General features: G+C 35.3%; 1 protein-coding gene across 1 annotated transcript in view; it reads left to right on the top strand.

Moving 5' to 3' along the window:
- The window catches only part of SLC24A2 (solute carrier family 24 member 2), a gene marked incomplete at both ends in the record, with an annotated part of 62,849 nt that overhangs the window by 13,488 nt on the left and 32,250 nt on the right, over positions 1-17,111 (top strand). Inside the window, one exon of the mRNA XM_081321219.1 lies at positions 15,408-15,516. Within this exon, the coding sequence (XP_081177345.1) occupies positions 15,408-15,516 (109 nt within the window). The remainder of the gene's footprint in view (positions 1-15,407; positions 15,517-17,111) is intronic.

Raw genomic sequence — 17,111 nt, 5'->3', positions numbered from 1 at the left:
TGAAAAGCAACAGACTTGGCAACAAACACAAGCAAAGTTTATAAAAATTGCCTGTTTATGCAACATAAGTAAATGTGACTAGTTTTTGAAAGCTGTGTAGAAAACTAATATTTTAATATTTGTGCCTTGATTACACTAAATGTGTTTTCAAGCAGCACCAGAAAGTAGTACATTATAAGCTAAAGCTAAATACCAGTTTGAATGTATTTACTTGAGAAAACCTGCTTTTAAACATAGCTGAATTTTCATACTTCATTCTCTATTCATGCTGGTTTAAGTGGATTTTCTACTTCTCTGTTATGTTTCTAGCAGCAAATATATTTAAAGTCATTGTTCATGAAAGTGGTAGTTAAAATCTCAACAAGTTTGTAACATTTTCAAATAAAAATAATTAATAGAAGATGGAGAGAGAGAGAGAGAGAGAGAATCACATGAGATACAACTGTTGATCCAATATTGCTTAAGTGTTTTACCACTGAAGAATTTCCAGGCAGTGAAATAGATTGGGAGGCAGCTAAAGTATATGTAGCAGAAATTTCAGCAAGAAACTGAATGAAAATTAGTCAGAAAACAGTATTATGTCTTTCACATAGCAATAAATCCTCTGTGTCTGAGAATAACTGTCCTATGAAAATATTTCATATGATTCAGGGGCTTTGAGCTATGCTCCATAAATTAAATATTGGTGCTTATGGTTCTTTTGTAAGGCACTTTGTGGATAAAAATTGTTTGCCTCAGTGCTGACCTGCATGCCATAGTTGAGGCAAGTCCAAATTAGAGATCCATTGCCCCATCTGGTCTGGATTTGTGGAATCATTTTCAGCTTGTGATAATACTTAAAGAAGCTACACATTCAGCCACGTGCACTTATGACCCAATCTGTCATGACTGATTTGATCCAGCCAGGGGGATTAACCAGACGGATCCAGAGTGTAATAAATACATCTTTGTGGAAGAGATGGGTGTCAGATACCTTAAAAGTATCTGCATTGTGCCTGTTTTTCAAGGAATCCACACTGGATCTCTCATTTTCAAAGCTATCGTCCAATTGCTAATACTTCCTAATGTATCCCTTTGGGTGAACATCTTCATGAAAGTAGTGGCTACACTGTTGTAGGCTAAACCACTAAAACGTGCTTTGTAGATCAATCTCATTGATGAACTAGAGGAAATAATCTGAATTTTCACAAAATATTTAAGCGAAACATAAAGTTAGCAAACATGTTAAGGCACACAAACACGGAAAAAAAACCCTAACCAAAGTTGAAACAAAGTTGTGCAAATGCAGCCATGTCATCTTTAACTGACCTGATTAAACATATTGTATGAACCCAACCACACTAAGTTAAGTAAACTTTTGAAGCTTTTCACATTTGGCTCAACGGTGGTGTCATTGATGAAAAGAACTGGAAGTAAAACTCTTGGTAAGAGAACATTTGCATTTCCTCTTGACACAGTCACACTATTTCAAAGTTCAAACTAAATGTTGACTAAGCATTAGAAAAAAAACATTTAAAAACAAATCTCTAATTGAAAGTTAAACCAATTACTTCAGGACCATGGAGAGCCACCACCAAAATTAATTCAGTGTGGTGCAAAAAACTCTTGGGTCTTAAAATATTGTATTACACCTTTATATACAAAAATAATGTTGGATTTATATTGGTTTTCTCATTTGTAATAAAATTATGACAGGCATATTTTAATCTCTTTTACAAGGAGGTTTATAGTTATGTTAATTAAACTAATGGGAAGAAATCAGTTAAATACTCTTTTTATAAAAATAAAACTAGAGGTCAGGTCAGACAGAAACTGCTCACTGTTGGTCACCTCTGAATTTGCTAGGGAAAGATATGTTCCAGATGTGCTGCAGATTAAGATAGAGATGTGTGAAATTAGTTTGATATCACGCCAAATGCCTACTTATCTTTTTCATTTTCAGTGGGAGAAACAGTTGATTTAACTGGTTTTGAAGCTCTTAAGCAAGAGTTATTTAAACAGCCTAATTTAGATTTTACATACCTATGAAATTTACTGATAGCTCCATGCAAAATTTCTCTTTTAAAAACTTGGTAATTTACACAGAGGGATGTGATGGAATATATTAAAAGATGCATGTGTTTTGTAAGAATGTGCAAATTGTTCAGTTTCTCACAGTATCCGGGAATTTGCTAGCTATCTTTCTCCCAGTTTCAGGCATATCTATATTTATATTTAATATCCAATAACAATGGCTGTTTCTGAACCTCAGATCCTTAGACCAGCATATGGAAGGTTATTCTGATGGATTATAAGTGCTAATTATAAATAGACAGGTAGATAAGAAATATCTAGATGTTCTGTAGCTATTATTTCCACATTTTGGTAAAATTTTGCTCTCCAGTGTTTCAGACAGAAATTTTTAGATGTGGAATATTGAATTGTTCTTCAGTACTTTGCTCCGTTGTTAAAGGAGTCAATGCCTAGCATGACATTTGTATATTAGAGATGTATTCTGTTTGTGTAATATCCTGACCAAATCCAGTGAAAATAAAGAGGGAAAAATAAGTCTCTAAATTTGGCATAATCAAGCTAAATATAATTAATGTGAAAGTGGATGAAACTGCCTTCACACATGCAGTAGAGCAGGGTAGCAAATAAAATAACAGTAACATTTTCATTCTTAATATTTGACTCCTAATGTTAGAGGTGGTCTTGAACAAATTGAGAATAGTTTTTTTAAAAAAAGAAATATATATATTCCTTTCCCAGATGGAAATGAAATAGTTAAAGTAGCTACACCTTTTTTCATGTGCATGCACAAGCCAGTTTATTTTGTTGTGAAAAAAATAGCTGTCTATGTAGTTACATACAGAACAGTTTATGAAGTAGTGTTGTAAGCCTGAAAGAAGATGCACGCTGCTTTAGTCAAAGAGTTGTTTGTACATATTCTTACACACTACAAAGTAGCTCTTTCGAAAGATCTACTCATCCCTAATAAATACAGAATATGCTTTATTTTACTTCTGCAAAAGTTTTAACAGTAGTATACCAATGCATCTAATTTTGTGTAAAAGACTCAGAAATCAGCATGGTCTAATACACTTGGAATGTTTTATTACCAAAGAAAAAGGTAAAGAGACTATTTTTGCGTTCTGTTTGGAAGCACAGTCTAATAGATGAAAGTGCTAGAAATAACTAGATGAGACACTACTGCATGCCCCAGTAGGAGTGAAACATTTTTTCAATAATGAGGAACTTGCTGTTCAGACTTTATGTTGCTTGGTTCTGATTAACTGGCAAACAAATTGCATTCCCATGGTAATGGCAGTGTGAAGGAAAGTTGTCTGTTTGAATGACTGTCACAAGGAGACATTAATCATTATTAAAGATTGCATTCAGCAAGTTCATTTCAGTATAATTTGTCTTGTTTCTTGATTTGCTTTCAAACCTTTAATTATTGCACCTTCATTATTAATTTATATTATTGTGTTTATTATTATGATGATTTACTTTTAATGAGATTACTTCCAAGTGAGAATACTTAGAATCTCAGCGTTGCATTCAGTTATAACCCTTAAGTTGGCTAGTCTTTCAAATTGGTGTTGAATTCATTGTCTGAACATGAACCCACTTATTTCAAATTCATATTGAAAACTAAGTAGTTGAATCTTATCCCCTGCTCATACTGCTAGCAGATGATTGTCTATCTCTACTTGATCTTCCTATGAGACCCTTACAGTTTGGGTAATTAGTTTCCACATCAACTTACCCTTACTATTAGGAAGCATTTGTTTGGATCTATCTTCCTCTAACTTAAACTCTTTATTCCTCATTCTGCACTTTGGAACGATAGCAAAAGGTGTTGGATTTCCTTTTCTATAAGTTTCCTTCACATATTTTAAAGATCTTTATTTGATCTCCTCTCCTCTCCTCCTCTCTGCCTTTTGACTCTTCTACTCTTGATCTTTTCTTTTCTTTTACCCCTTTTATCCTTCTGCTGTTGACCTCTCCTACTCTAGTCTATTTTATCTGTGCTTTGACTCTTCTGCTCTTGATCTTCTCTTCTCTACCCTTATCTTAATCTTCTCTTTTCCTACCTTTGACTCATTTTTCTCTTTTCAAGAATAATCATTTCTAGTATCTTTAATCTTTCTTCATAGAACTTAAGAATAAAGAAGTCAAATGGAGCAGGGAGACTGACAGATGGATATGTCCATATATGTCATCTAGTCAGTTTGAACTGATTCATGGAGATTGATTGTTAATTTTAAGTATATCTTATCTTTTTATCAATTTTTTCCCAGAAAAAAATGAGAAGCAAATAGTTCGCACACCCACACTAATGGAATGGGCAAGGAGAAAGAGCAAATCCTTAGTTGGATATAGTGCCTGAGATAAATTCAGTTTGCTAAAAACATGATGCTTTGCACCATTGAAAACTGAAAGAAAAGCCTATACCAGAAATCACGTGTATCTAAGATGCCAATATGATGGTAATTTGAAACCCTGCTCCACTTTTTGAAACTATGCATTGAAAGAGAGAACTGAAGAAGGAATTCAAGGGAATTCAAGGGAGATCAACCCTGACTGCTCTTTAGAAGGCCAGATCCTGAAGCTAAAACTCAAATATTTTGGCCACCTAATGAGAAGGAAGGACTCACTGGAGAAGAGCTTCATGCTGAGAAAGATTGAGGGCAAGAGAAGAAGGGGATGACAGAGAATGAGGTGGCTGGATGGAGTCACTGAAGCAGTAGGCATGAGCTTAAATGGACTCCAGAAGATGGTAGAGGACAGGAAGGCCTGGAGGAACGTTGTCCATGGGGTCACGATGGGTCGGACAGGACTTCGCAGCTAACAACAACAACAACAATTCCCATTATGTTGGTGGGAGCTGTTTTACCTAACAAGTACACATTTTGCAATTATATTGTTTCTTGCTGATGTGATCACTAAAGCTCATCTTGAATAATTCCACTGAGCATGAGAGCTTCTAAGTAAGCATACTTCGGATGGAGGACTCTGCATTTGTCTGAGAGACCCATTTCCCTCAAAAGTCAGTTCTTGAGAGAGGAGTAGAACTGATGGAAGAAAGCGTGGACCTGGCTCTGGAGTTGTATATTATGACAAATTATCATTCGAACCATTTATTGCCTAATTTAGGTAGCACCTATTAAGGCCTTAATGCCAGAGTGTAGGATAAGAGTGATTTGGAAAGTATTGGAAGTTCAGAACGTCTGAACATTTTTCTATAAAATGAATAGCTAAATTTCCTGTTCATCAAAGTGTTATTATCAACATAATGAAGAAAAAGTTGCCCTAGCAAAGTGAGAGATAAATTGAATCCTAAAAGTGAAATGTTCAATTGTGAGAAATTCTATAACCCTTTCCTTTTTAATAAATCTGGCTGGAGAAGCCTATGTGAACATCTTATTTTTTTATTTTTAAATCCAATGCTTTCAGGTGCTCCAAGATTATTATTTAAGCCACCTTGTAAAACACTGCCAATGCCCCAGGCATGGTTTTGGAAAAGAACTTGGAAGCCAAAAATAATCATCCATCATTTGCTAACCTTTAGAATGTCCAAGATTGAACAATGGGGCTTGAATTTTGGGTTTTAGAATCTGATTGTAGAAACATATTTTTCCAGAAAACTATGGGAGCTTTAATAATTTACTTATTTTACTTTCCTACAATTTTAAAATACATTGACATCCATAGTGCACCTTATAAAGATGTTTTATCACGTTAAGGTTGGACTCCCCCCCTTTTCTTCTGTTTGTTGTTTGCTTTGTTTGTTACTACTTCATTCTCTTGAGAATGTTTATGATATCTGTTATTAAGGTTTATGTAATGTTTTTGATTTTGAGAATATTTTTCAATGTTTTGCTTCACTAAACCATATAGGTAAGATTGTTAATTATTTATATGAAGACAAATGGATAAATCCCTTGCTGTATCACATCACTGAAAAAGCTGTAATTCTCAGAATGGAAGTAGAACACATTTTGTGCAAATGTGCACTCAGCTCCTTAAATGAGGCTAGAAATAGTTTTCTACAAATAATGCTACCTGCATTACGTGTTTTCTTTCCCCAAATGTGTGCACATGCACACACACACATGCACACACAAATTAGCATGTGTGTGTATATCTATAAACTGATGAGACTGTAAAGCTGGATTCTCTGGATTGTGGCAAACTTTATAAAATGTTTTTTTTTTATATTTTGTTAATTTTCCAATTTTGCATTTAAGTATTTAAAAAGCAACATGGTGGCTGGGTTAATCAATAGTTCGATAACAAAACTAGTATAAATCTCAGGTTACAACATCAAATATTTCCTCTCTTTTCCCCTTAACATTTACTGTCTCATATTTAAGCTGATACAGTTCTTATTATATCAACTCAGTAAAAGCATCATTATTATATTTATCAATAATTTTTTAGCTTATACGTATCTTAATTATTTTTTACATTCAATCTTCATAAACAATCCATATCCTGTTATTAATTTTTTCCCAATTTTTAGTTTCCCATCAATATTCCAATTTAATCTTTGATATTTATAATTTTCAGGTTTTAGGCAACCAAGATTTCCCTTATCTCAATTTATAACAGAATCTGATATCCAAAATACATTTTATCAATTTGAATATAATCTTGTTCTATTTCCTAAAAGTTATCTATTTCCCACCATATTAAATCATCTACTTAATATTACCATATCCCCTTTAATAAATCAAAACCATTGTATATATTACCTGGGTTAATCAATAAATCAAACATATTCATAATAATTATTTTTTTCTTTTAGATCTAATTTTTAAATATTAAACAGATAAAATCCTTATTTTCAACTAATTTCCAAATATTTTAAATCTAATGACCAGAATTCCCCTCATCTCAACTTCTCCCTTTAACCCTCTAATTAATAATATGAAATCCCCTCTAATAAAATCAAAACCCCAATTTTCTTCAGCCTTATTCTGGCTTTCTTCCTTTCCCAACTAGGCTTCCATATCAGTGCTTTTAGCTCATCAGATAGATCTCCCTCTATTATTATATATGTTATTTGAAATAAAAGAGACCATTTAATTCCCATTTTTTTGGAAGGACTAGCCCATTTGTATTCATAAAGTTGTCTTCCTATTATTCCAATTCCCCATAATTGCCCTAATATGTTTATCTTCCATTCAATCTGTTCTTCTTTCTCAAATTTCTTCTGATTTATATATAAAGTTTTTTCCATTTTCAATGTTGTCACTCCCTTTTCTGGATTTTCCATTAACTGTATTTGTTGGTCGATTGAATCCTCTGTCTTAATATTTGATTGTTCCACTTATTCTGTTATCTTCTGCGTTGTTGGTTCTTTGGTTGTAGTCAAAGTTTGTGTTTGTGTATTTAAGCTGGCATCTTGATCTTTTATGTTAGGTCTTATTTTATCACAAGCTGAAAGAATGGTTTCATGTATTGCTTTCAACATGAAAAGGATCTTTTCCTGGTCTTTATCCATCTCTTTCACATGTTTATAAATAGTCTTTATAGTAGAAGTTGTTTGTCAAGCAAGATTTTAGTCCAAGGTATTTCATCATCTAGTAACCAATATTCCTCAAATAAAGAGATAGGCAATTCCTCACATATAACCCTGAAAGTCACTAAGGGTTTACATTCACAGTTCAAGTAGGCCAGTTATGTCGCCCAGCTGTTCTCTTACAGCTGAGTTTGTCACAATGGTACCAAGTTCAGAACAGACTTATTTATGGTCTGGGCTTTGAGCCAAGTCTCTGTTAGGAAATAAGTTGTAATACCAAACTTTGCCACAAGATGTCATCGATGCCATTTAAGGTTTTTTAAGTCCAAAATTTTTATAATCCTTTTTCCAATTTTATTTCTTTTTTGTAGATAAAAGCAAAAGTCTCCAATAAAAATAGGAAAAATTTTGGTCCCCAAGTTTCAGGAACATATAAATCCATTTTAATTAAAGTTGTTCTTTTAATGCTTTAATTTCTCTGGGTAGTCAGTCACCGCTATTCATAGAGGGCGGGATAGAAATTCCCTTCCCTCTCTCCTCACAGGGTGAAAGATACTTCAGGCAGCTTTTACAGGAAAAGAAAGTACTAGGGTAAAGAGAAGATCGGATCTCACCCAGTTTCATCAGCGTTGCTTTCAAAGTACTTGTTGGTAAGGTTTACTTCGGCTGTCTGCAGCCTAGTGACGGGCCATATTACTATGGCCGGTCTTTCCTCCGCTGGTTTGGAGGGCTGCCGCAGATCGAGCGGAAGGGCTGATGCCCTCCTGTGATCAAGCGGGGATCCCCTCCTTGCTCGTCGCTGCTGCAGGGCGACTTTCAACCCTTTCCAGGGTTCCCCAGTGGAGTGAAACCAAACAGGAAGACAGAGCTCGCCTTCCAGCGTCCGCGGGGCCACGATGGCAAACCAGAAGTCAAACTTTATAAAATGTTTAACAATGTTTATTTTTTGCAATAAAATGAGAAGGTTAGATCTTTTTAAAACAATTTTTGTTACGTTTGGGCTCTTCAGCCCTATCTTAGAATTAAAAAAGGGAGGTTTCATAGACAAGAGTATCAATTCTTAAGCAAATTTGTAGCTCCAATAAATCTGGAATTCAGTTAACTTGGAGCTTCAATTCAACTGGTAAACAGGCATATAATCTTTCTGACATACTGTGATTCTTTGCAGTAGACTTGTTACAGGATAATATGTTAAGCTCCTGCTTTGTTAATATGAAACAAAATTTGGCATGATTTGTTGGGACCTTAATGCTCTTAAATGTTTGTCCTGTCCTTAGTCCTGATTATCAAAGTTATTAATTAGATAATGGCTTTCAGATGTTTAATTTATGTTAAAAAAGCAGAGGTATTTAATTCATCCAAAGTACAGTCTTTTACGTTGGACTGCTATTGTACTAAAGTGCTATTTGGTGATATACAGTATGTAAAAAATGGAACAATTATTTATGCATCTGTGTTAAAATACTGAAAGAAGTGTACAAGTGTTGCTTTCAAGTGAGATGTGTTTATAGATTATTTTATGACCATTATGTTTGTTATTTAGTTGCTCCTTTAGTAGGAAAAATAGGTATAAATGATTTACTTTATTGGAATTAATATCAATAAAATTTTTATTTGCTTGGGGTTTCTTGTTATTACTAAAGATTAGAATGGAGAACATAGACTACAAAGTTGAATTGTCTTCATCTAAAACCTGGAAGGCTAGATAATACAATGGGGCAAGCTTTTGCAGAAGATAAATCTTTACCCAAAGGTTCCCTCTCCTGCTATCTTCTGTTGAAGTACTTTTTTTTTTCTAATTGCTTTCCGGCTCTAAACTGAGAAATCCCCTTTTCTTGTATTTTGTCCTTTTTCCCCCTCTTTACAGAGAAACCAGTTGTATCCTATAGAATATATACTATGTAGCTCAGGGTTGAACTGTGGACTTCTTGGTGATCTGGTGAGCTTAATTATTTGCTTGCAGACTTTTCATTATCTGACTAGGTAACATCATCAGCACAAGTGAATGTGGGGTTTGTTCCCTGTTTATATACAGTAGCTTGCCTCACTAATGTTGGAGTGTAGTTTTTCCCCCTTGGTAGTTCTCAACTTTTGATTGTACGTGTGGAATTGCTATAGATGTTGCATTACAATCTTACCATGAGAGTGGTGAGCGTGCTGATCCCAAGAGAAAAAAAAGGAGTCATCTATAACATAGAGTGTAAGGAGTGTGGCCATTGCTTAGGACAGACAGATAGTAGACTAGCATTAGGCATCTATTTACACCAACCAGCAGTCAGAAGATGCAATGAAAATTCATTAATGTCACAACTCATGGACAGACTCAACTATAATGACTCAACTCATGGACAGACTCAACTATAACAACTCATGGACAGACTCAACTATAACTGAGAAACTGAGCATCCTGGACAAAGCTAAATTTAAAAAATAAAGCTAGGGAATTTCTGGAAATTTGCATTCAGACAAATCAGCCATCAGTGCACAGGTAGAGTAAACTATATTTACACACCATTCAAAAGAGACAATAAAAGCTAAGAAGGAATCTTAGAATCATCTCCAACATCCAGATAAGCAAAGATTAACACCAGACAAACAATCAAGCAAAAATTAATATCCTAATCAACTACCAAGGAGGAAACTAATCCCTCTGGCTAAAACATATGAAGAACGGTTGCAGGAATTGGGTATGTGTAGTCTAGTGAAAAGAAGGACTAGGGATGACATAATAGCAGTGTTCCAGTATTTGAGGGGCTGCCACAAAGAAGAGGGGGTCAACCTATTTTCCAAAGTACCTGAAGGCAGGACAAGAAGCAATGGGTGGAAACTAAGCAGCCGCTTGAAAATCCTGTGTTGAAGGTAGAACTTTTTACATATACTTGTCAATAACCAGCTCAGCTTCTGAAGAAATGCTCTTATTTGGGAACACTGAAAAGGAAGGGCATTTGTCCTCCGAAGTATTGCAGATCAGTTGCTGATTAGAAATAAATTTTGCTGTTTCAAGCAGAAAACTACAAAGAAGACAGTATGTCTCCTCTCCTTTAGAGGTCAGTTGTGTGAACTTCTTGACCTTTTTATAAAGTAGTATAATATTGATGAAACGCTTTTCGCTTATTCACATTACCTGTTATTACAGTATTCCCTTTTATTAAGATTAATGTCACTTTCTTTTCTTTTTTACAACTTGTATGCCAAAAACTCCACTTTATCTGCAAATTCAAAATTCTTTTGTTTTGCATAGTTCTTTGTTTCCAGCTCTCTCAGATAGATAATTGCCACTTCAAAAACTTAATTTGATGAATTATCATCCCTGAAGATGAACATTACAACAAATGATGAATATTATTTTGCAGAATGAAAAGATACCCGATAGTTGTAAGAGACTAATATAACTAATACCCGGAGAGGGACAAGATTTGACTTAAATAAGAAACTACTGTACTAATATCTTTATTGAATAATGATTACAAACTACTATGACTTTGGCCAAAACTATGACTTTGGCCGAAACGTTGAAAACATTTTTACAGGATTTTATTCAAGAAGTTCAATGCAAGTTTTTTTTTAATCTAAAAACAACTGTGAGGTAATATTAGAAATGTTTTGAATATTCTGAAATACTTGGAGCAACATAATGAAAAACAAGCTGCATTTATATTTTTGGATGCAGGAAAAGTCATTGACAATTTGTAGTGGATACTTTTTGTTTAGAGTTCTGGAACACATGAATCTTGGAGATAATTTTATTAAATGGGTAAGGTTGGTTTATGCTTCTCAGAAAGGACAAATAATTGTTAATGAAGAACTAACAAAACCTTGTGAGATTCAAAAAGGGACAAGACAAGGATAACCATTGTCTCTACTTTTGTTCGTCTTGCTCCTTGAGATCTTGAATATAGACATAAGACAAGATTAGAGAATTATGGGTGTTAGTGTTAAAAAACAAACTGGTAACGGCATTTGTGGATGATATGATTAGTCGAAGCATTAATGGAAAAATTAAAGGATTTGATATATTAACACATTTCAAGATTAATAATCAGACAAGCTATAACAAAAATATAAAATTATAAGGTCAAATTAAGTAAAATTCTGGGCTGTTATGACAGATGAATTGTATATTATTTCAAAATAAATATGAAACAACATGGACTGAAATCAATGTTAAGAAGGGAGAAATTAACATTGCAACTATTGAGGAGAATTTCTGTGATAAAAACAAATGTCTATCCAAAAATTTTGTTTCAAATAATACCTGCTTTGCCAACAGATGTACTATTTAAACAATGACAAAAAGATATACCTAAATTTATATGGTAAGAGAAAAAAACACAAATGGTAAAACATGTGAAGGAAAGAGGAGGATTGGGTTTACCATATTTGAAATTTTATTTCACGGTTTATTTGATCTGGAGGAAAGAATGGATGTTGCTGGTATATCTATTGACGAAACAGGTATTATTTGAAACAAAAATATCATTTTTGGTTAAACATTTGTTTTTATCACAGAAATTCTCCCCAATAGTTGCAATTTTAATTTCTCCCTTCTTAACATTGATTTCAATCCATGTTGTAGCATATTTATATTGAAATAACATACAGTTAAAAAGTCATAACCTAAGGTTTGGGTGGGATTAATATTTATGCTATGATAAAGTTGAAATTGATGTAGACTTTAAAACTTTTTTTATTAGACATGTCATATTGAGAATATGGAATATAGAATAGATATAAACCCAGGTTGTGCCCAAAATTACTTTTATGGATCTCAGCTCAAGACATATTTTATAGAAGAGAAATGGCAGATCAGATAAATGGTACTAGGACTTATTAGAAAACTATCAAGTGAATTTAAAAACAAAACAAGAGAACAAATAATAGCAGTAGAATATACCTGGCAGTGGTTTTCATATTTACAGTTACCTGACAAAATGGATAAAAAGGCCAACAAAAGAGAATATTTGTAGCTCTGGGTTGACATGAAGGGTCCTTGATGTTCTCTGAACTTGCTTGTTTTCTAGTAGACATTTCATTAACCAACTATATAACATCATCAGTGCTAGTGTAGGATAAAAGGGTTATGGTATAGAGCAATTAAGTCAGAATTTGAAATGATGACGAATCTGTAATTCTAATATGTACAAACCTTTGTTGAAAATTGAAAGAATGTATGGTAAATACAATTGGGTGAAATGAACTATTTGGTTGTCTCAGGGAAATAACTATTGTTTTGAGAGTTTTCTTTTGATTTTTTTATTTTGATGATAAGACAGGATAGATAATAGAAAGAAAGAAGTTATTTGTAACCATAGAGCAAGAAGTAAATTTATACCTGTATTTATAGCTGCTGTACAGAAGATTGAAAGCTTCTTTTTTGTATCTTTTTCTTTGCTTTTGCAATTTTAGCAATTTCCTGATTTCTTTTTCTCTTTTCATTTTTCTTACTGTATATTGGTTTCTGTTGGTTTTTTAATTTTTCTTAAAATTTATAATAAAATTGTGTGTGTGTATGTGAATTGTTTCTTCATACTAGGAAGTAGTTCTAGCAGATCTGAAGAAAGCAGTTTTATCCAGTTTCTCTTAATCCATTCTGGACCTCACACATATCAATAATTGTCAAGTTCTTGCCTATTTTGAGGCAATACATTGAATAAAAATATTGGTTCTTCAATAAAATTGATTCTTCATACCAGTTTAATATAATTTCTAGCTCTCCTTTGGCATGGAGATCATCTGATTCATTTATCTTTGTACAAAAAGATTCCCTCCCCTCCGAAAGTCAAACAAACAATTTCTGCTTTTTGCTCCCATCTTGTGGTCATTTGGAGGTTTGCAGACCAAATCTGGTAGCCTTATATTCTTGAAAAATATACACATACCCTAACTATCTTTTAGATTTCTGTTCTCCCCTGTGTTTTCCTATTATATCTTTTTCTTCCTTTTGCCCTTTCTATAATTTTCTGTCTCCTTTTTGTCTTTTTCCCATTTTCCTGTTTTAAAAAAAATATTTGAATTAATTACAAATATATAATAAGTGCTACAGAAGTGGGAATTGGACATAGATACGATAGAAAATCTGAATTCAAAATATGTTGAGGAAAAAAGAAATGATAAGAAATAAATAATTAACATTTTCATTTTCACAGAAGATAAACTTCCATTATTCATCAATCTTCTGTTGTGAGGCAAAACAAGCAAACCTCCCACCAACTTTTGTTGGCTAAAAGAAGCTACTCTTTGGCTGCTATTCTGCTGATTTGTAATTTTTTTTAAAGTGAATTGTGGCTTAATAGTTATACTGTTTAACCCTGGCTCCTTAAAGTCTGGAACCCAGGGAACCATAATTGCTCCAGATTCTTTTATATAAGGCGCAGACAATGTTTTGAAAGCAAAACGACGAAGGGAGACAACTTTGAGATCCGGATAACCTTGGCCCACAGAAAATGAGATGAGAGTGTGTATTTTAAACTGGCAAGATTAGATTAAACAAATTAAAGACCTTATGCAGATGCGTTCATTTTCTGTGACACCAGGCTAGAAATTGGGTGACTGTGAATTCTAGTCCTGCCTTAGCTGCAAAGCCAGATGGAGAAGTCAGATGAAGATGATTTTGGCATCTTTACACCCAAACTCAGTAATGAATAGACGAGAGCAGAGCAAAGGAGTACTATTAGGCTCCTCACCAGGCAAATGGCTGCCACCTTACTTAAAAAGCAGTTCTGACCATGCTGTCTTTGTTGGAAACAATGGCTGACCTCTGGCCTTCGATGTTTATGAGAGAAAGTTTGAACTTCTGGACTGGTGGACATCCCTGATCTGGTTTTTGGGACTCTGGATTTGCTTTGGATGTTTCTTCTGCTGGTTCCTATTTCAAAGCGAACTCTGTAGGCACGCCCCTGCTTTATTTACATTCCTTTGATATTGTTAACCCTTCAGCCTTGAAATGAAACTGAAAATCTTCAGATTTGGAGTCTGTGTGGGATGAAAGCTGGGGGCAGGTGAGAAGGAGGCCGCGGCGGACCACTTCTGAAAAACTATAGGAAAGAAAACTGTAGGGACTTGCCCAAGCAGTCTCTGAAAAATGGTTTGAATGAGTGAATGGAAAAATAAAAATAGAATCACAAAATGGATTTTTATTCCTAGAGACATAATTGTTGTTGTTGTTGTTGTTAGCTGCGAAGTCGTGTCCGACCCATCGCCACCCCATGGACAACATTCCTCCAGGCCTTCCTGTCCTCTACCATCTGGAGTCCATTTAAGCTCACGCCTACTGCTTCAGTGACTCCATCCAGCCACCTCATTCTCTGTCATCCCCTTCTTCTCTTGCCCTCAATCTTTCTCAGCATGAAGCTCTTCTCCAGTGAGTCCTTCCTTCTCATTAGGTGGCCAAAATATTTGAGTTTTAGCTTCAGGATCTGGCCTTCTAAAGAGCAGTCAGGGTTGATCTCCTCTAGGACTGACCGGTTTGATCGCCTTGCAGTCCAAGGTGACTCTCAGGAATCTTCTCCAGCACCATAGTTCAAAGGAGACATAATTATAGAAATATAATTATGATATAGACAGCTATTGCATTTATACTACCTCAGGTGCTATTATACCAGTGACGAGGTACATCACAGCCTTTAGCTATCATTCCTCACAACATTCATTACACAAGATGAAGTCATTTTAGTGTAATGATGTTTTTGTTCATTACCTCTTTGAATTTTTAACTGACTTCATGAAAAGGCAATCCCATTCTAATTAAGGTTGCAAATGAGCTATAGATACACATTCTACTGCAGAGTAAGTTGAAAACTAATGTCTGTCTCTTTCTGTTGTTTAAAACATCCTATTTTGTAGCAATTTTTCCCCTATTTTATGCTCAGAAATCTTTTCTGTCTCCTTCCTTTAGCCTAAACCATGCCTCCAAAGGGGTGGAAGTTCTGCATCTCTGCACAATAGTCTAATGAGGAACAGCATTTTCCAACTTATGATCCACACACTTGATCCACTGGCTGAAGGTATCACTTTATCATTATTATTATTATTACTATTATTATTATTGATTTTTATGTTGTTCACTCACTCTGAAGTTAATGTTTACTAAAACTATCTTCCTCAGCACATTCCTCTACTATTGTCTGTGGGCACAGCTCTTAAGTATGTCTGATTATCTCAGTAAAGGTTGTGTACGTGTAAAATCCTATTATGATTGAATATTTCTAAATGCTTGCTTTAAGATAGAAACCTTAGTGAGATTATTTCCCTACCCGCTCTATCTTACCTTAAATTAAATTAATAAATAACATGGTCATAGTTTGGTGCATATATTTGCATATAAGTGCTTGTTCTATTATGATTTTTATTTTCAGCATTTAAATGTTTTCTGAAAGTATGCTTGTATTTGCAAGGCCTGAATATTCCAGTTTTAAGACTCTCAAATGGAGATCCTTCAGTTTCATTCACTTTAATTCAAAATAAAAAGGTGCTAATTTTCCATTCTTCTACAGTTATCGGTTTGCAAATATTTTTAAGAATGGTTGGAGTGTACTTTATAATTATTATATTTCATTGTTCTAAAATCAAGTAGGATGTACATTGGCTTTCACCATGCTAATATTAGTCTCTCTTGAATCTGAACTTCAGCTTTTAAAAAATTTAAAGTGGAAACAGGAATGGTTGGATTGTATTTATCATCTTTAAAAAAATCAACAAGGTTTATCATTCTCATTGGTATATTCTTTTTTTTCCTTTTTGAATCATACTAGTGCAGTGGTGGCGAACCTATGGCACGCGTGCCAGAGGCGGCACTCAGAGCCCTTTCTGTGGGCACATGCGCCATGCCCCGGAGATGGCAACTGTCCCTTTTCAACCAGCCGTCTGCTAACTCGCCGAGGTCCCACGTGGCCGGATGCATCCCAGCATGGCTGATTTCCCTCCCCCCTATCCCGTCCCTCCTGGCCTTGCATGCTCTCCTTTTCCCAGGCACAACCCACTGCATCGCCTCCTCAGCTGTCAGCCGACCATCCAGCTCAGAAGCGGCTTCTTTAAACTGCTGGTGGTGGGCTGCGGAGCTCCAGAATGCGCCAGTCAAGGGGCCAGCAGGCTGTGGTTGTTGACAGACACCGCCGGCCCCCATGCGCTCGCTGGTCTCTGTGTGCAGGGGCCGATGGTGTCAGACAGCAGCCGCCCCAGCCCTTGCCTTGCCCCATGGCAAAGGCACTCCTGCCCTGCCTCACCTCACTCCTCAGGAGGAGCCTCCTGCCTACCACCCCACCTGCCAGAGACCCCCTGGATCTCCCCAACCCTCCCCAGCCCCCCCACAGGCATCCCTGTGGGGTGACATTGAGGTGACCACCCCCACCTTGGTCACACCCACCCAATCTGCCATGACCACCACAGCCACGCTCAATGGGCCACGCCCACCCGGCACCTGGCAATAAATAAGTGGGTTTTGGGTTGCACTTTGGACACTCAGTCTCTAAAAGGTTTGCCATCACTGTACTAGTGCATCTGCTCTGCTGTATCTATGGTAAACCACACACAAAGATCAGAATGTGTGCTTTTTTTAATGGGCAATCTTGAAGAAAACATTTATTTATTTAGCATATGGCAT

This window comes from Vipera berus (genome assembly GCF_964194415.1).
Source record: "Vipera berus genome assembly, chromosome: 2".
Lineage (NCBI taxonomy): Eukaryota > Metazoa > Chordata > Lepidosauria > Squamata > Viperidae > Vipera > Vipera berus.
Note: the sequence above shows the minus strand (reverse complement) of the source record. Positions and strands in the feature narration are given on the sequence as shown.